The following is an 18,871-nucleotide window of genomic DNA, read 5'->3' on the forward strand; positions in this document are numbered from 1 at the left end:
AAAATATTATAAATGAACAAATTGTTATTCAAAATTATCATCAAGATTAGCAAAATCAACATTCAAAATCTATACAAGGGATGAGGAGAATATTATACCATTACAGTTTTACATTTTGAAGGCTGAAAATACAATTACAAGGGAACAACTTACGATGAAGAGGAAGCCGTTGATGATGAAGGCTGAAGAGGAGAGTGATGTCACTTGCTACTGTTAATAAAGAGAAAGCCGTGAGCTATTAAGAAGATCATCGCCGCTGTTGATGTAAAGAAAGCCGCGACTGTGAGCACTGATGACTGAAGTGAAGAAAGAGAAGGGGTGAAGACTAGATCATGACTGTGATCATGATCATTGTTGTTTTTGTGGTTGCCAGTTAATAGAGAAGGATATTAGGGATTTGTATTTGGTGAAAAGGGAGAAAGAGATTCATTTTATCGTGATGACTGGAGTGAAGACTTTGAAGAATTGGTGTGACTGTGCATTTACACAACCAATAGGCACCGAATAGCTGGAGCATAGGGGGACATTTTTCTTCAGTTTATGTGTTTTGGTGAAATTGCAAACTCGGTATTGAAATCGTGATTTTTTACAATTTCACCTGATTTCAATCACCCAATTTTTTATTCTTTTAAATGATTTAGCACGCAAAGTATGTTTTGACTTGTAAAACCGTATGATTTTACAAGTCAAAAGGTTTTAACAACTTTGGAACCAAGCATTTGAGCTTGAGTGGGCTAACATGCTTGACTTATAACAAAGGAGATTGATGCATGTATCTATCCATCATTTTTCTATTGTTAAAATAGGTGGGCAATATGTTGTTCATTTTTTAAAAAGAAATCAAGCAGATGGTATGTACGAGGTGATATGTCATATATTGGTAGGATTATACCTATCTTAGAAGGCCGCAAGTTGGGTTCTGAGCTTTTAGATAAAAAAAACTATTTTTAATTTGAAAATATCTAAGAAACATCTCATAAATTTTAATAAACTCATATATAACCTTAAAACAACCTTTAACCAATCAAAAAATTTAAAAAAAATCCTAAATTTAAAAAAATTTGAGCTCTAATCTAATTTCTCCAAAAAAAAATATAAAAAACACTTTAATAATACTTTTATCATCAAATAAAACTCATTGATACTAACATCAACCTTTTTCATTCCTAAATATATAGTTAACTGACAACTTTTTTATTTTTTTAATAATTTATTAAAACAGTTAACAAGTTTGCAAATTTTGTACAACCAATCTACTTAGGCATGCTTGTCAGCCTATGAACATATGAAGATTCCACACTCCATATTAATAAGCATAGCAATAAAATATATTCTTATGTCTACTTGATTTTTCATGTTAAATTAATTTATATTTATCCAAACAATATATTTTTTTTTTAAATCAATAATTAAAATTTTAATTAACGCATCAACATCTAATGTCATCAACCCAACTGATAACTCAAACTTTATTTGGTAAATTATAATATCTGTAATTCATAAGAAAATAATTCATTGAATAATAATATTTGATCATGATTATTTTTATTTTTTATTGAAAATTCATGAAAAAAATAAAAAATATAATTTTTTTAAATACCTCATGTGTCATAACATGTTTTTAAGAACATAATTTAACTATGTTTAAAAATTTTAATTTTTTATATTAAATTAATTTTTTTAATATTTTAAAACGCTTTAACATGCTATATTAAAATAAAGTTTTAAAAATAAAAATATTTTAATATATTTTTTAATAATTTTTTTAAAAAAAATCTTTTCATTCAATAAATAAATAAACTAGGTGATAAAAGGTTTGTAAAAGAGATGAGACCACCTCGAGTGGACAAGCATCTTCTGGTATCCTCAAATCCTCCCAAACCTCTCACTCTAGATAAGGTGGCCCCTCCTTTACAACATTACCTCTTCCAACCAGCTTCAACCACAATAAAATCTCCCCTAACAAATATACGTTAAAACTAAATTAAGAAAAATCTCCCTCCATTATTTCTACAAAAAGTTCCCATATTCCTCCTTAACTCTCAAGCACGTGCCCGCCGTTGATCATATCTTGTATGTCTGATCCGTGATCCCCTTGATTCGAGGGCACCAATCAAACGGTAGCACATTGTAGTACTGTGCTCCCCGAAGCACAGGATAAAAGAGTAACTTTAAAAGCAAAGCTATAGGAAATTAACCGCTCTTCCAGAGCCAGAAAAACAAACGGTTTTACGAGCTCACTCTAGCTACCAATATCACATTTTCCTCTCTCTCAAGGTCCAGCGATGGAGTCGCGCTTCTTGTCTCGTGCCACCACCGTCTCTCACTTGCGTAGGCCACTGCGAGAGAGCAACGGCAACGCTATCTGCAGCTTCTTGTCAATCAAACCGATCGGAGCAGTCAGTGAAGGCGGGAATCTGATATGGGGAAGGCAACTTCGGCCATCTCTTCTTCTAGAAGCATCTTATCCGGTTTCCGCAAGGAAGGAGATTCTCCGGCCGGTTATGGCAGCGGCTTCGTCTCCTGCAGAAGGAAGTGATTCCTCCGGGTGAGGTCCGTTTCCTCCATTCCGACTCGGTCGACGCGCTCCGTGTCGAACTCTGAGTCGGTCTTGTTCGTGTTTTTGACTCGGTGTTTTTGCAGGGATGGGAAGGCGGCTCCGGTTGGGTTTTTCGACAAGTATCCAGCTCTTGTTACCGGTTTTTTCTTCTTCATGTGGTATGCACGTAGAATCCCGTGACTTCAATTTCTCTTCACTGAACAATATTCACGTGACTTCAACTAACAAGGTTCAAACTTCCGGTCTCCCTAGTTTTGATACTTATCTTATTGAATGATTACGGTTATGGTTATTTGTAGGTACTTTTTGAACGTGATATTTAACATACTTAACAAGAAGATTTACAATTACTTCCCTTATCCATAGTAAGTATTAGTATTTGTGTAGTTGCTAATTGATAGTGAGTTAGTTAGACTTGTCTGTATGTGTTTTAATGGAATGTTTGTTGGTGATGTTTTATGTATAGTTTTGTGTCGGTGATTCATTTGTTTGTTGGGGTGGTATACTGTTTGGTGAGCTGGGCTGTGGGCCTTCCTAAGCGCGCTGTAAGTTAAACCTCGTTTGGTTAATGCCTATAATTTCCTGTTCTAACATGGGATGGTTTCCTGGTTTGATTATTTAAGGGAAGCATGGCATGTCCTTGGCATGAGAAGAATTCCTTGTATTATTGTTTATGGTCTCGAGGAAGAAGTGACTTGATTATGTGAAAACTCATTTTGTTTGCGCTAACTATTTCCATTGAAACTTTTTATTATAAATCTTTTTGGAGGGTAGTGGGGGTGTGTGATAAAATGCATGATGCTAAGGATATAGACTTTGTAAATCCATTTTGTGCTCAGTAATTAAGTTTTGTAGGAATCGTGAGTTCCTGTCCTAATCTCATTGGTTATGTGTCATATAGTATTAGGAAGAGGATTATTGAAGTTGAAGGGCACTGATAATGCATTACTTGATTGCTGTGTGTTGCGCGCAGCCTATTGACTCAAATCTCCTGAAGCTGTTGATTCCTGTTGCTGTCTGTCATGCATTAGGTCATGTGACCAGTAATGTCTCATTTGCAGCGGTTGCTGTCTCCTTCACTCACACAATAAAAGGTGACATCAAGAAGGCACTATATTTTCCAATTTTTTGGGAAGAAATTCCTTTCTTATTTAACGTTGTTTTATGAGGACATTCTAACCTCTGAGGAGTGGTTTCCTTATCTATAGTCGATTGTGTTTGGTTGCAGCACTTGAGCCCTTCTTCAATGCTGCTGCTTCTCAGTTCATATTGGGACAGCAAATACCCATAACTCTATGGCTATCGCTTGCGCCTGTCGTTCTTGGTAAGCTCTCTCTTTTATATGTGCAATGTTATCCCATCTTATTGAAATCATTTTACGTTCCATTTGGGATGCAAAATCATATCCACTCATCATTAGCTTCATCCTCCTATCAATTTGAATTGTCTGCATAACTCGAAACTCTATGTTGATGATTAAAATGCTGATAAGGTACCACAAATCTTGCATGACATTCCTTTGTAAATTAAATGCAGGTGTGTCCATGGCATCATTGACCGAGCTCTCATTTAATTGGACTGGCTTTATTAGTGCTATGATTTCCAACATCTCCTTCACTTACAGGAGTATCTACTCAAAGAAAGCTATGGTAATTCAGTGAAGTTCTTGTTTGTTCTATATGACCACCTGCTTGATTCTTATCGATAAGCACTTCTTCTTTTCTGTGCAGACTGATATGGACAGCACTAATATTTATGCTTACATTTCCATCATTGCGCTCATTGTCTGCATTCCACCTGCCATTATAGTGAGTATGATAGCATTGGTGCCCCTAGAATTTCTATCAAAAAGACCAGATTAAAATCCCAAGCATTCAGTTCCATAAAACCTCTCCTTGTTTGTGTCACGTTTGTTGCAGCTCGAGGGACCCCAACTGATCAAGCATGGCTTTAGTGATGGAATTGCTAAAGTGGGTCTAACAAAATTCATCTCAGACCTCTTTTGGGTTGGAATGTTTTATCACCTCTACAATCAGGTATGAGTTTTCTTCTGACCTTTTTGCATATACAATTTAATTAGGCATATTATACAATGCCTTCGGAGCATTGGTGTTTAAATGTCTTTTGCGTAACAGCTGCACAATTCTCCAAAATGAGTTTTGTAGTGATTTGAATGCTTGCATTAGATTTCCATCATGAGTGTTGAAACATTCAGAAATGGTACTCGTATTAATGATTGGGACATGTAAATAAATATTTCGGAATAGCTAACATCAGTTCCTTCCGGTATCCATGCATTCAAATCATTTCAGAAACTGTTTTGGACATTTGTATAACCATTAAACACGAAGCATTTTAACTCCAATGCCTTTGGATTAGATCAAAGACATGCATGGTAGAAGGACCCTACGAATTAAGTAAATTGTGTGGTCTTCTTTTGCATTTACTCATAAATTTCAATTCAACCGCTTGCCATTTCTATTCCCACCCTTATCCAGGAAAGCCAACATTTCTCTGGAAAGGTTATCACAAATTCACAATACTGCTTTTCAGGATTGTAAAACAATTTTTTCCTGTTGAATTTTCAGTTGGCTACCAACACCTTGGAGAGGGTTGCACCTCTTACACATGCAGTGGGCAATGTGCTGAAACGTGTGTTTGTGATTGGCTTTTCCATCGTAATCTTTGGTAATGAGATGTCCACCTCTTGATCTGTTCATATTTTTCCTTAGCTATTACTACTGCTATAGTTGTTCTTTATTGTGGATGCTAAAATCAAAATAATACCTAACAATTCCCTTCTTGCAGGTAACAAAATTTCAACACAAACTGGTATCGGAACTGCCGTTGCAATTGCCGGAGTGGCAACCTACTCTTACATCAAGGCCAAGATGGAAGAGGAGAAACGAGTGAGTTCCATTCTAGAATACTTCAACCAACAAAAGTATGCTTGGTTTATTTTTGCATTTGGGTTACAAGCTGCAGTATGCAGTTCGTTACATTTTGGGTTAAAATCTAACTAACGAGTGATTTCATTTCTGAAATCCTTAGAAATATCTACTTTTTGGTTTAAGGGTTTTTTTTCTTGCTGGTCGTGGAAGCGGGTAGTAAAGTCTCTAAAATGAATTGCTCTAACTTTTACTGCAAATTTGGTTTCTTTTGCAGCAAGGGAAAGCAGCATGAGAAGGAAAGAGGCATTGGCCATGGGCGAGGTAACCTTGTTTGTAAAGTAAAATCCCACTGTTCCGATGATAAAAATGACAAATTGAGTATCTTTTTGTCATTATGGAGTTATTTTTTCTTTCATCAATCTTGTTTGATTCAGAGTACAGACTACTGCTAATTTGCAATCAGCTTATGTTCAATAGAAATAATGCATCACTTGCTGTGTCTCTCACAACGAGCTTGTGTGATCTGCGGAAGGAATATAATTGGCAGTTCTCTGTATCCAGAAGATAACTTAGGCTAAATTTATCGAGCACGGATAAAGATAAAAAAAATCAAAAGCTAAATTGATCATCTAAAGAACTTTACATGTCACCAAAAAGAATACAAACATCACATGTTACCAAAGAAAACATTAAAGGTATCGCATTTGCTTCTCTCGAAAGAAGAAAAAGCAATACATTGTCATGATCAAGGGGGAATATAGATATCAACGTGATAAACGTTGAGTATATCAACGTTGCACGTCAAGTCTCTGTAGGTGTGTCGCGGATAAAGCCAGGAGATTCGGCGTCAATAGATATCACCCTGTAGTTGAAAAAAGCCCTGTCCAACCTTGATATCTCTGCCTCAAAGTTTTGCTTCCAAACTTGCGTTATTCCAGGATGCATTTTTGCTTCAGGCAGCTTGTCGGATAAAGAAACTTGCTTCGCAAGAAAGAGCGAAAGCAGTCGTATTGTATCATCTATCGTGAAGTTGCAGTAGCAGTAGTCCATAGCGGAGAGGAGCGAGTGGGCTGTGTTTATAAAGTGATCGATTTCCGTATAAATTAAGTTTTTCTTTCTTTCTAAAAAATGGAAATCACGGCAACGGCAACGGCGACGGGCAGTCTAGTTATGTAGAGTGCCTTCATTATAAGGAGGAGCCTGGGAGGGAAGGGCGGAGCTAGGAATTTTTTTATCCTGGGCTAAGACCAAATAAACATAAATTGTTTTTTAATATTCATTATTAAATAAACACTTTAGTTGTTTTTTTATTACTTTACTAATTATGGAAATTTTTGTACAAAGGATAAGCTAAGAAACCATACTCCATGTTAATGAAAGTTAAGGAGGTGGCAAAAGATATAGTAAGTGTATGAAATATCATGAAATTCATTTGAGTATTTATTTATTTATTTTTATTAATATAGATATCTAGATCAGCTCATATATACTTCGACTAATCATACGGGTCCTGAAGTTAAGGACTATATAAATCTTTAGTGGTCTTAAGATTTGTGGGATTCGAACTAGTGATTTTTAGATAGCAAACCTAGAGCCTGACCAATTAGGCTACATTTCTCATGGTTGATTGGGTATTTATTTGCTACCATAAGATGGGGGCTAAAGAATAAAGAGCATTAATTTTTTTGGTATGTTTTGAATCATTTAGATACGTTGATTTCAAAAATAATTTTAAAAAAATAAATAAAAACATCATTTTGATATATTTCAGCACAAAAAACACTTTAAAAAACAATTACAACCATATTCCCAAACTTATTTTTTTTTAATTTTATATTTTAAAATTAAAATTTTTAATGTTTTTCTATGAATCAAATACATATAAAATGGGATATATAAAATGGGTTCTTTTATCCAGAATAAAAAATCCTAAAAATGTATTCATCGAGTAAAAAGAGAAATTAATAGGATGCTAAAGACTAAGAAGTTCAATGAAAAATATGAAGCTAATAAAAAATAATACAGAGGAAATATTTATATATCTGGATTCAAGAAAAAATAAATAAAAATGCTATATTTATAATTATAAGATGAAATATTATATTTTTTTTAAGATTTATTTTTTTACCTGGCCCACCTTAGTCTTCTCTGCCCCTGCTGGGAGGTCAATGCCTTTGCCGCTCTGAGAATGCCACGTGGCGACATGAATTTTAAATGAGAGCGACTTATTGCAAGCTCTGCCTTAAGAGTAAGCATGGCAAAAATATCTTGACAAGTATCTTGAAGTTCTCAAATCCATGAAAGAGGATGTTTCTTATTTTTAATAGTAATGAAAGAGGATGTTTGTTATTTTTAATAGTATTTTTTATTTATATTAAAATAATTTTTATTTTATTTTTTTTAAATAACTTTTAATATTAATACTTAAAAATAATTTAAAAATATAAAAAAATTAAATTTTTATAAAACCCCGTTTGCCGAAACCAAAAGGATATATTGGTCTTTTGCGTAACGCGTGTATTTCATGTAAGGGATTCATCTGGGAAGACGGTAAGATTTTCATAGCGGCAGCTTATTCTTATTGGGATTTGGAATCCTATCGATGAAAAAGTGGGGTCATGTTCTTAGATATTTTTCTCTGGCGACATCTACTTGGACAGCAGGATAACAAATCTCAAATTTTGGCTAAAATTCTTATTTCCTCCGAAATCTTAATCATTGCATTTCTTATATCTATTTTCAAGGGCGGAGCTAGGAATTTTTTTATCCTGGGCTAAGACCAAATAAACATAAATTGTTTTTTAATATTCATTATTAAATAAACACTTTAGTTGTTTTTTTATTACTTTACTAATTATGGAAATTTTTGTACAAAGGATAAGCTAAGAAACCATACTCCATGTTAATGAAAGTTAAGGAGGTGGCAAAAGATATAGTAAGTGTATGAAATATCATGAAATTCATTTGAGTATTTATTTATTTATTTTTATTAATATAGATATCTAGATCAGCTCATATATACTTCGACTAATCATACGGGTCCTGAAGTTAAGGACTATATAAATCTTTAGTGGTCTTAAGATTTGTGGGATTCGAACTAGTGATTTTTAGATAGCAAACCTAGAGCCTGACCAATTAGGCTACATTTCTCATGGTTGATTGGGGATTTATTTGCTACCATAAGATGGGGGCTAAAGAATAAAGAGCATTAATTTTTTTGGTATGTTTTGAATCATTTAGATACGTTGATTTCAAAAATAATTTTAAAAAAATAAATAAAAACATCATTTTGATATATTTCAGCACAAAAAACACTTTAAAAAACAATTACAACCATATTCCCAAACTTATTTTTTTTTAATTTTATATTTTAAAATTAAAATTTTTAATGTTTTTCTATGAATCAAATACATATAAAATGGGATATATAAAATGGGTTCTTTTATCCAGAATAAAAAATCCTAAAAATGTATTCATCGAGTAAAAAGAGAAATTAATAGGATGCTAAAGACTAAGAAGTTCAATGAAAAATATGAAGCTAATAAAAAATAATACAGAGGAAATATTTATATATCTGGATTCAAGAAAAAATAAATAAAAATGCTATATTTATAATTATAAGATGAAATATTATATTTTTTTTAAGATTTATTTTTTTACCTGGCCCACCTTAGTCTTCTCTGCCCCTGCTGGGAGGTCAATGCCTTTGCCGCTCTGAGAATGCCACGTGGCGACATGAATTTTAAATGAGAGCGACTTATTGCAAGCTCTGCCTTAAGAGTAAGCATGGCAAAAATATCTTGACAAGTATCTTGAAGTTCTCAAATCCATGAAAGAGGATGTTTTTTTATTTTTAATAGTAATTAAAGAGGTTGTTTGTTATTTTTAATAGTATTTTTTATTTATATTAAAATAATTTATATTTTATTTTTTTAAATAACTTTTAATATTAATACTTAAAAATAATTTAAAAATATAAAAAAATTAAATTTTTATAAAACCCCGTTTGCCGAAACCAAAAGGATATATTGGTCTTTTGCTTAACGCGTGTATTCCATGTAAGGGATTCATCTGGGAAGACGGTAAGATTTTCATAGCGGCAGCTTATTCTTATTGGGATTTGGAATCCTATCGATGAAAAAGTGGGGTCATGTTCTTAGATATTTTTCTCTGGCGACATCTACTTGGACAGCAGGATAACAAATCTCAAATTTTGGCTAAAATTCTTATTTCCTCCGAAATCTTAATCATTGCATTTCTTATATCTATTTTAAGTTTTATACAATTAAATAGATTTTCAAAAATACCCCAAGGTCAAATATTTATATTTACAACTATGTTTTGCTCCTTACAAGTAAGATCGGCTTTCTTTGCGGTTTTTTATTAATATTAATCACTCTTTTTCTTTATTAAAGATAAATATCATTTTTCTCGATCCTTAATTACAAAAGTTCATCAAACTTTGTAGGGATTGATATTAATAATAATAATAATAAAAAAACATTAATAACAAAACAGTTGCATCTCGGACATTATAAATTGACCTGCAGGGAAGATAGTTAGTTTTAATTCTGTACGAACAATAAAAGTGAGATCTAGGCCCATGAGATCCAATTCCAATGAGTCCAGCCCAAGGAAAGGGGCCCACCATAAGCACAAACTAAGAATCTGAATATGATTGACTCACCGAAGGATCCCATAGGCTCGGCTGCAAACCAAAGAACTCTATTCGGCGAGCAAGCAAGAACTCAGCCATGGCTGAGGTCCCATGATGCCATCCCTCCAAACAAAGAAACGTTTTTTTTTTCTTGTTGTGAAGAATAAGAATAAAGGAAAGAACCCCGAGGCCAAAACAGATAAAAAAAGAAAAGTGCTGCCACCTGACCAGCATGTGTAAAACAACTTCAAGACAAAAAGGAAACGTAATGAATGAGTAAATTTTGCTCAAAACAGAAGAGTGTGTTCGTGTTACAAAAAATCAAAATCCAATCCTGACCACATCACTAAAAAAAATATCCAATTATTATTATTATTGTTATTGTTATTATTATTAGATAATGGAAATCCGAGTTAGAGTCAAGAAGGACTATTTTGTTTTTGTTGTTCTCTCGTTGTTGATTCCTTTCTCCTTTCCCCCTTTTCCTGTTTTCTTTTTGTTTTTGTTTTTGTTTTCTCTTATTAATATTATTCGTTCGTTCGCTCGCTCAATTCTTTTATTTTCTTCTCAGACGGCGTTTATCATTTTTATTTTAATTCTTACAAAGATAATAAAAGGCAGGCAGGAATGATAATAATTTATCCTCGCGGCCTTGACTCTCACGAGACGAGAGAGAGGGGAAAAAAGTAAAACCGATCAGTTCTCTCTCTCTCTCTCTCTTTTGTAAACCCTAATTTTTTCGATCTCGATTTGGGATGGAGGAGGCGAATTCGGAAGGAGAAAATCACAGCAAATCGAAGAGCAATGCTATGAATTCTAATGAAGGTCAAAGCAAGCCTAAACGACAGATGAAGACTCCTTTCCAACTCCAGACCCTCGAAAACGCTTATGCCAGTCCGTGCACTTCCTCTCTCTCTCTCTCTCTATGTTTTATTTGTTTTTGTTTTCAATCTTCCTGCTTGCTTTGTGCTTGTTGATTTCTTCTGATTTCAATTTTCTCGATTTTTTTTGCTTATGATTCCGTTCATTCATGAATTCGTGTTAATTGGTGAGCTATTGAATGTAGAGGCTTAATTGTTGTGTTATTGAGATTTTGTGACTTTTTGGTGATTTTGTTCTTATAGCTAACTAACTTTTTTTGGTGTTAGCTTAGTTATTTCTTCGGATTTTTTTAATTTTTCCAAGTGTAGTTTTTGTCTCTTCGCTTGTTTTGTTAATTTTATGGGTTTCGGATGATTTTGATTCCTTTATTATTATTATTATTATTATTATGTATGTGCATAAGTATGTGCTTTTTGTGTTATGTAGTTAAGTTTCTTTTTCCCTTGCTGTATTATTTGGCTTATTTTTGGTGTTTCATTGTTCATTTGATCAGCGGACGCATATCCGTCCGATGAGACGCGGGCAGAGATGTCGGAGATATTAGGACTATCTGATAGGCAGTTGCAGATGTGGTTTTGCCACAGGAGATTGAAAGACAGAAAGGAGAATCTGGTAAAGCACCGGAAAGCAGCTCCATTGTCCGAGTCTCCTTTGGAGGATACGAGGATAGTGAGGGCTGACAGTGGGAGTGATTATGGTTCCGGGTCCGTTTCAGGTTCTAGTCCACTTTCTGAGTCCAGAAAGGTGGTTTTGAATGATGGCCATAAGATGAGAAGACACTACGAGTCATCACCCCGATCGGTTATGGAGCTTAGAGCTATTGCTTGTGTGGAGGCACAACTTGGAGAGCCATTGAGGGAGGATGGACCAATTCTCGGAATGGAGTTTGATCCTTTGCCACCTGATGCGTTTGGGGAACCCATAGGTGCTTAACTGATTTTAAAACTGCTGTACTTTTGATTGCTTGATACTGTAGTAACAGCTGTTTTTGAAATGAGGTGGGATGAACGTAGGCATTGTGTGATCAGAGTTCAGTTTTGAGCAAAAAAAAGAAAAAAAAAGCTTTGTCGTCATGGATGCTCTTTTATTCCATGCATTTTTGTGCTAATTTTTGCTGTTTTTACATTTGCTTGTTTGTTATTTGAAATGAACAGCTGAACTTCACTTGTACTCTAATTACAACTAAAAATTGTGCTTGTTAGGATATTTGAAATGAAACTTTACGAACTAGGATAGCGTTTCTGGCTCTAATTGTTTGATCACTGATATTTTTCGTTAAGAAACAAAACTTTTCTCTATGTTTCGTTAAACATTGACCTGTGAACTTTTTGTTCTTTTGATGTTGGGATCACATTTCCTAAATATATTTATGTACTCTTATGCAGCTGCAATTACTGAACAACCGAAGCGAATGGGGTATTCTTATGAGGACAAAGTATATGAGCGCCGTGATGCTCAATCAAGCAAGGTAGTTTCTCAAATTCATCATATCTTTTATTTTTGTTGTGCACGTTACATGTACAATGTTGGTTGAGATTTTTTTGTATTTCCTTGCTGCTATAGAACTGCAACATGGTTTGTGATGCGATGGTGTGCTGTCAGCATCCAAAAGTTATTGGTCATTAAACTAGGGATTTTTTATTTTTCCCCCTGCTCCAATTTCTTGGTATCTTGGTCTTTTCTTTATTTTTTTTACTTTGGTTAGCCTATATTACATCTCTTAGGTCAGATAAGGTTCTGTGTTCTCTTATTGCTAGGACTGCTATTATATCTAAATCCATTGCAAGATAATAGCAACCTGCAATTAACAATTGACAACTAACAAAGAAGAAAGCATCCTTCTTGAAAAGCACAAAACGATAATAGATGACAGCCTGAAGGCAGTGGTGGTCTGCTTTTAATTATTGTCAAGCTAATGGAATTGACCTTGTTGCATATCTATCAAGTTCTTATAGCTTGTTCTCTCCATTGTTTGGGGATTTCTCCACTTCTGCATTGGATTCCATAAATAACCAATATTTTCATGATATTAGTACCATAGATTGATATGATGTGTGCCTTCCTTAGTAAATGTTGGATTTCTATAGCGTGGATTATGTATTTCACATAGTTCATATTGGTTGAACTCCCAAGTAGCAATTCAATCTTATACCTCTGCGAAGGCTCCTAATAAGTATCACTTTCTCCAGGATCCGGCCAGTATTCGATCTGATACATATGGTCCGCATATCCAATCTCCTTATCATGATTCGCCAGTTGACACTTTGAGGGGAAGAGCTTCACCATTTGGTGTAGGCCAAATACCACGTGCTCGGCTTTTGTCTCAACAAGAGAAGAGGGGGCATGTGTTTTCATCACCTCAAAGGGATGGTGACTATCTCTTGCAACAAGACACCTTTACAAAAAATAGAACAAGTGCTCAATCTATTAGTCATCCTATTATAGGACTAGAAAATCCAAATGTCTTTTCTGATGCACAAACCTTCCACAATGACACTGAGCTGCAGTTGGAAAGGAAACACAAGGTATTATGAAGTCATCAAAAACTTTGCTCTCTCCCTCTCTCTGTGCATGTGTCATTTAATCAAGGATTGGTAATGATATATGTGGTTGCCTTTTATAGATTGATGAACCTAGAACTGCAAGAGAAGTTGAAGCTTATGAGATTCGGATACGCAAAGAGCTTGAGAAACAAGATATTTTAAGGCGGAAGGTACTATGTTAACATGCATTGGATGCCAACATGTATTTTTTTCATCTGATTCTGATTTTTGAACTTGCAATCTCAGAATGAAGAACGGATGAAGAAAGAGATGGAAAGGCTTGACCGTGAGAGACGAAAAGAAGAAGAGAGATTAATTCGTGAAAAGCAAAGAGAGGAGGAGAGATCACTTCGGGAGCAAAAACGTGAACTTGAGCGAAGAGAAAAGTTTATGCAGAAAGAGTATTTAAGAGTGAGTTTCGAGTCCCCTATTGTGAGCTTTTAGCCAGTTTTTTTTATGTTTAGATATCTGTATTCCAACTATCTCTTTGGTTTCCTTGTTTATTTTCAAGGCTGAGAAAATGAGGCAAAAAGAAGAGCTTCGTAGAGAGAAAGAGGCAGTGAAACGCAAAGCTGCCATGGAGAAAGCTACTGCACGCAAGATTGCTAAAGACTCTTTGGATCTTATTGAGGATGAACAGCTAGAACTCATGGAATTGATTGCTGCAAGCAAAGGCTTAGCCTCAATAGTTAACCTCAACTATGATACTTTGCAAAATCTTGATTCATTTAGAGGTAATCATATCTGATGACTAGACCACAATTTAAAAGAATAATTTGATTTTTTTCTGTTGAAATAGGAGGGTTAGAAGTTTGTTTTTAACATTTTAGTAGTTACAAAAGCAATGTTCTGTGTTCCAGACTTGTTGATCACATTCCCATCTGAGGCCGTGCAACTAAAAAAATCATTTGGATTTCAACCTTGGTTAGATGCTGAAGAAAATATCGGGAATCTTCTGATGGTATGTCCTAAACTCGCTTTTATTTCCTTGGGCTCTGTTATTTATTATCAATCCAGGATTTTCTGATTAGCATGTGATTCACTAGCCTATATTCTAGTTCCACTAACAAAATTCTGATAACTCCTAGAAGGCTTATTTTTTGGTGCTCATTTGTGCCATTTCTTTTTAACTCATGAAAGTTATGCTTTCTTCTTCACTCTTTGTCTATGCTTGTTATGTTGCATCAGAGAATTTTTTGATAACGTTAATAATTTCTTGTCTGTATTTTGAGCCCCCCTAAATTTCTGTCATCTTCAGGTCTGGAAGTTTTTTATTGCTTTTGCTGATGTCCTTGGGCTATGGCCATTTACACTTGATGAGTTTGTTCAAGCTTTCCATGACTATGTGAGTTTCTAATGGAGTTTCATCATGGTCAATTTTGTTTTCTCTCTAACTCCATTTTATGCATCATCCTTTTGCTCGTAGTTGATTTTTATGGCATTTTGATTTTAGGATTCAAGATTGCTTGGTGAATTACATGTTGCTCTTCTGAAATTAATAATTAAAGACATTGAAGATGTTGCTAGGACACCATCTAGTGGATTAGGGATAAATCAATATTATACAGCCAATCCTGAAGGCGGACATCCACAAATTGTTCAAGGGGTAAGATCTACTCCATGGAAGTGCTTACTGATATTCATTGGAGTGATACCCTTTCAATTGATGCTGAACCATTTTATATTTTTACTTAAATCTATTAGGCACATACATGGGGCTTTGATATACGCAACTGGCAGCAACACTTAAATTCATTAACATGGCCCGAAATACTCCGGCAATTGGCATTGTCTGCAGGGTTTGGGCCACGGTTGAAGAAAAAGTGTGCAACATGGGCAGGTTTGGGTGATATTGACGAGGTTTGTCCTTGTCTTGATTTCTTCATTTTCTTCTATTTTCTTCCTGCATTAGGTCCTTTAATGTGCAATATATATGCCAATTAAAACTGGTTTAGAGAGAGCTGAATTCCTATACACCAACAGATGTTCAGAGCAGTAACAATATTGAGACTTGGAAGATGGGGAGAAACAAGAAAAATAGTGAGGTAGCACACTTAATCAAAGATTAAAGCTTTCATTGGAGCTGGTAAGAGAACGATGTACAGCTGAAGAGAGGAGGAATAATACAGTCAAGAAAATGGACAGTTGAAACTTCACTTGTAGTTCAGTAGCTTTAGAATATGGTTATTTTCTGGGAATTTGTTAATTGTGATATATCTGCCTTTTTTCATAGTGAATTGATTATTTAGGACTATTTGGCATTATGATTCTTCAGGATTTTGTTGTGCCTTTATAACTAACTCATCAAATATATGGCACGAGTCATCCTTGGTGTGCTTGTGGAAGTCCTAGGCTTGCAACAATAAAGTTTCTTGTTTGGGTCTTGAGAGCAGGCATCTATGCAAAAAATGCTGAATGGTAGGATTGTTTTCAGTTTTCCCTCCTAAGATAGGATACTTATTAATGACCTTTTTTAGTTTTTATGGCATACTATAGGTGGGTTTTAGCTTAATTATGCTGCAGCACTTGTTAAGTTACATGCTTTGATATTAATTTATGTTCGATCTGGATGATAACTTCCACCACATTTTTGAAGTGCCTGGTATTAGCTCATGCAAATGTGTATAATAAGATGTTTGTGGACTGGTTATTATTTTTATGCTTTGTCCTTTCATGTACTCACAGATGATTGTATTGTTAGTTGCAGGTGAAAGATTGTGAAGATATTGTTTCTATTATACGCAGCGGATCAGCAGCTGAAAATGCATTTGCATTAATGCGAGAAAAGGGTTTGTTGCTTCCTAGAAGATCCAGGCATCGGTTGACACCTGGAACTGTTAAGTTTGCAGCTTTTCATGTTCTTTCTCTTGAAGGTAGCAAAGGATTAACAGTGCTAGAACTTGCAGACAGGATTCAAGTGAGTTTTGTTTGTTAAAATTAATTTTTCCTCACTGTCATTGTCCTTATTTGTCCCCTTTGCTTACAGAAATCTGGACTTCGAGACCTGACAACAAGCAAGACGCCAGAGGCATCTATTTCTGTAGCTTTGACAAGGGATCAAAAGCTTTTTGAAAGAATTGCTCCTTCAACATATTGTGTACGGGCAGCTTTCAGAAAGGATCCTGCTGATGCTGAGGCAATACTTGCAGAAGCCAGAAAGAAAATTAGAATATTTGAAAATGGATTTTTAGGTGGAGAAGATGCTGATGATGTTGAAAGAGATGAGGACTCTGAAGGAGATGTTGACGAGGATCCTGAAGTTGATGATTTAGCTACTCCAATGAGTTCTAACAAAAGCGCTGTCCATTCTAGCAAAGTAAATGCTTTATCTGGGAGTGGAAGTGGTAAAGACAGTAATGACGCTTCATTAACTGTACAAAACAAGTGTGAGAAAGGTCTTTCATCTTTCTCTTTGAATGGCCCAAAGGATGCAGTGGCTCCTAGTATCATTGAGCACAGTGTAACTCATAAAGATGAGGGGCCTAATAAAGCAGATGAAGAAAATATTGAAATTGATGAAAAAAACTCAGGTGAATCATGGATTCAGGGACTCACTGAAGGGGAATATTCTCATCTCAGTGTCGAAGAACGTCTTCGTGCCCTTGTTGTTTTAGTTGGTATTTCGAACGAAGGGAATTCCATCCGTGCTGTTCTTGAGGTAAATGTTCTAATTCTGTTTTGTCAAATGTTAAATCACTTTCATGCCAGGAAGCTGCTAGTTTTTCCGTTGTAATTAATATAAAGTTTTACAGGATCGTTTGGAAGCTGCAAATGTTCTTAAAAAGCAAATGTGGGCTGAGGCACAATCAGATAGAAGTCGGTTGAAAGAAGAGTTCATCAGTAAATTAGATTTTCCATCTTTTACTGGGATAAAAGTTGAAACACAAGTCACGAGTTCTGCTGTGGAGGGCAGCCAAAGCCCCTTGGTTCTTGTTGATGGCAAAAATAAGGAAGCATCTCCAAATAATGTTGAGGATCAGAAACCATTGCCAGAAGATGCAGAGAATCATGTAAGCTGTGCTCTTTCTGAGAAAGCTTTGGTTATTCAAGATCTTTCCATGAATCCAGATAACATTTCAGCTCAGCAGCATGGATATGCTTCAAAAAGGTCCCGTTCACAATTGAAAGCTTATATTGCCCACCTAGCAGAAGAGATGCATATTTACAGGTCCTTGCCCCTTGGCCAAGATCGCAGACGTAATAGGTACTGGCAGTTTGTGGCATCTGCTTCTAGAAATGATCCTTGTTCTGGTAGGATCTTTGTAGAATTACATGATGGAAATTGGAGGGTTATTGATTCGGAAGAGGTAATTTATCTCTTTGTGATTTATGCATTTATATTTTGATTGCAAGCTCTACCATAATAATCTCTTAAGAATTTGTGATAAATTTTTATTTTAAATTTTTGCTTAGACTCTTAAAGCCAGAGTTAAAATGGGATTCTTAAGATGAATATCGCCAGTTATCCCCCAATGACCATGGATATATTAGTCGCAGACATAATCTGAATAATTGTAATTGTATTGATGCGACCTATTGGGCAGAAGAGGGGGAGGGGGATATGATGATGTTGTCCTTTGGTTTCATGTAGCTTTGACATGCAATTTTTAGAGAATCTTGGAGAGAATTTGTGCTTTTCCTTCTTTCTTGGGGAAACATATAGTTCAATTGTAATCTAAGAACAAGAATATATGATATCTCTTCTAGTGGAAGCACTTGCTTTCTCTTTTCATCTTCTACCTTCCTGCTGGATTTTTCCTTAGAGGTTGTCCTAGCATTAAAAAACAAGAAAATTTCTCTTTTAGGACTTCTCCTCTTCCACTTGCTAGAGTTGGAAATAATCTCTTTACTGATGGATGGTAGTCTCTCATTATCTCTCATGATTGATGACATGAGGATGTGAATCTCCTTGGATCATATGATGAGTTTTTGTTCTTTGGTTGATGCCTTGCAGCATTCACTGATACCATATTCAACTCTATTTCTGTTCAGGCTTTTGATACATTTTTATCATCTTTGGATACACGTGGGGTTAGGGAATCTCATTTGTGTATAATGTTGCAAAAGATTGAATCATCTTTCAAAGAAAATGTTCAAAGGAACTTGGGATCTGCAAACATTGTGTGCCAAAGTGGAACCACAGATGAAAAAGAAACAGCTGAAACAGACACTGCTGATGGCCCAGCAGACGACAGCCCTAGCAGTATGGTTTGTGCTTCCAGCTCAGATACTTCGGATGCTTTTTCTTTGTTTAGTATTGAGCTTGGCAGAAATTCAGCAGAGAGGAAGGGTGCTCTGAAAAGGTACCAGGATTTTCAGAAATGGATATGGAAAGAGT

General features: G+C 35.1%; 2 protein-coding genes across 5 annotated transcripts in view; both read left to right on the forward strand.

Annotated features, from left to right (window-relative positions):
• Positions 1-1,987: 1,987 nt before the first annotated feature.
• Positions 1,988-5,974, forward strand: LOC105108577 (triose phosphate/phosphate translocator TPT, chloroplastic). Of its 2 annotated transcripts, none has more exons than XM_011002924.1 (12): positions 1,988-2,548; positions 2,644-2,718; positions 2,860-2,925; positions 3,027-3,105; positions 3,534-3,654; positions 3,789-3,884; positions 4,097-4,209; positions 4,291-4,368; positions 4,480-4,596; positions 5,149-5,248; positions 5,369-5,469; positions 5,726-5,974. In XM_011002924.1, exons 1-12 carry the CDS (start codon positions 2,286-2,288, stop codon positions 5,741-5,743), a joined length of 1,227 nt encoding a protein of 408 aa, XP_011001226.1. In that variant the 5' UTR covers positions 1,988-2,285; the 3' UTR covers positions 5,744-5,974. The 2 variants fall into 2 exon arrangements, with proteins under 2 accessions (XP_011001226.1, XP_011001227.1); XM_011002925.1 differs by having other exon boundaries at positions 1,990-2,553.
• Positions 5,975-10,148: 4,174 nt separating this feature from the next.
• The window catches only part of LOC105108578 (uncharacterized), an 11,399-nt gene continuing 2,676 nt past the window's right edge, over positions 10,149-18,871 (forward strand). Inside the window, exons 1-15 of one of the 3 annotated variants that reach the window (XR_839084.1) lie at positions 10,149-11,002; positions 11,484-11,915; positions 12,376-12,458; positions 13,180-13,515; positions 13,614-13,703; positions 13,780-13,944; positions 14,045-14,267; positions 14,394-14,494; positions 14,792-14,878; positions 14,987-15,139; positions 15,238-15,393; positions 16,235-16,450; positions 16,520-17,191; positions 17,286-17,840; positions 18,526-18,865. Coding sequence is in view for 2 of the 3 variants with exons in the window: in XM_011002926.1 (XP_011001228.1) it covers positions 10,864-11,002; positions 11,484-11,915; positions 12,376-12,458; positions 13,180-13,515; positions 13,614-13,703; positions 13,780-13,944; positions 14,045-14,267; positions 14,394-14,494; positions 14,792-14,878; positions 14,987-15,139; positions 15,238-15,393; positions 16,235-16,450; positions 16,520-17,191; positions 17,286-17,840; positions 18,526-18,865 (3,748 nt within the window). In the remaining variant the exon portion in view is untranslated. The remainder of the gene's footprint in view (positions 11,003-11,483; positions 11,916-12,375; positions 12,459-13,179; positions 13,516-13,613; positions 13,704-13,779; positions 13,945-14,044; positions 14,268-14,393; positions 14,495-14,791; positions 14,879-14,986; positions 15,140-15,237; positions 15,394-16,234; positions 16,451-16,519; positions 17,192-17,285; positions 17,841-18,525; positions 18,866-18,871) is intronic. The other 2 variants (XM_011002926.1, XM_011002927.1) reach the window with 2 other exon arrangements.

The sequence above is a fragment of the Populus euphratica genome, unplaced genomic scaffold (genome assembly GCF_000495115.2).
Source record: "Populus euphratica unplaced genomic scaffold, PopEup_1.0 scaffold293.1, whole genome shotgun sequence".
NCBI classification, from domain to species: Eukaryota; Viridiplantae; Streptophyta; class Magnoliopsida; order Malpighiales; family Salicaceae; genus Populus; species Populus euphratica.

Bases quoted from the DNA above. Each gene is read 5' to 3' on its own strand.
- LOC105108577 (XM_011002924.1), top strand. From the start codon at position 2,286: ATGGAGTCGCGCTTCTTGTCTCGTGCCACCACCGTCTCTCACTTGCGT. The intron at 2,926-3,026 runs GTAAGTATTAGT...TTTTATGTATAG, and splicing joins AATTACTTCCCTTATCCATA to TTTTGTGTCGGTGATTCATT. The intron at 4,369-4,479 runs GTGAGTATGATA...CGTTTGTTGCAG, and splicing joins GCATTCCACCTGCCATTATA to CTCGAGGGACCCCAACTGAT.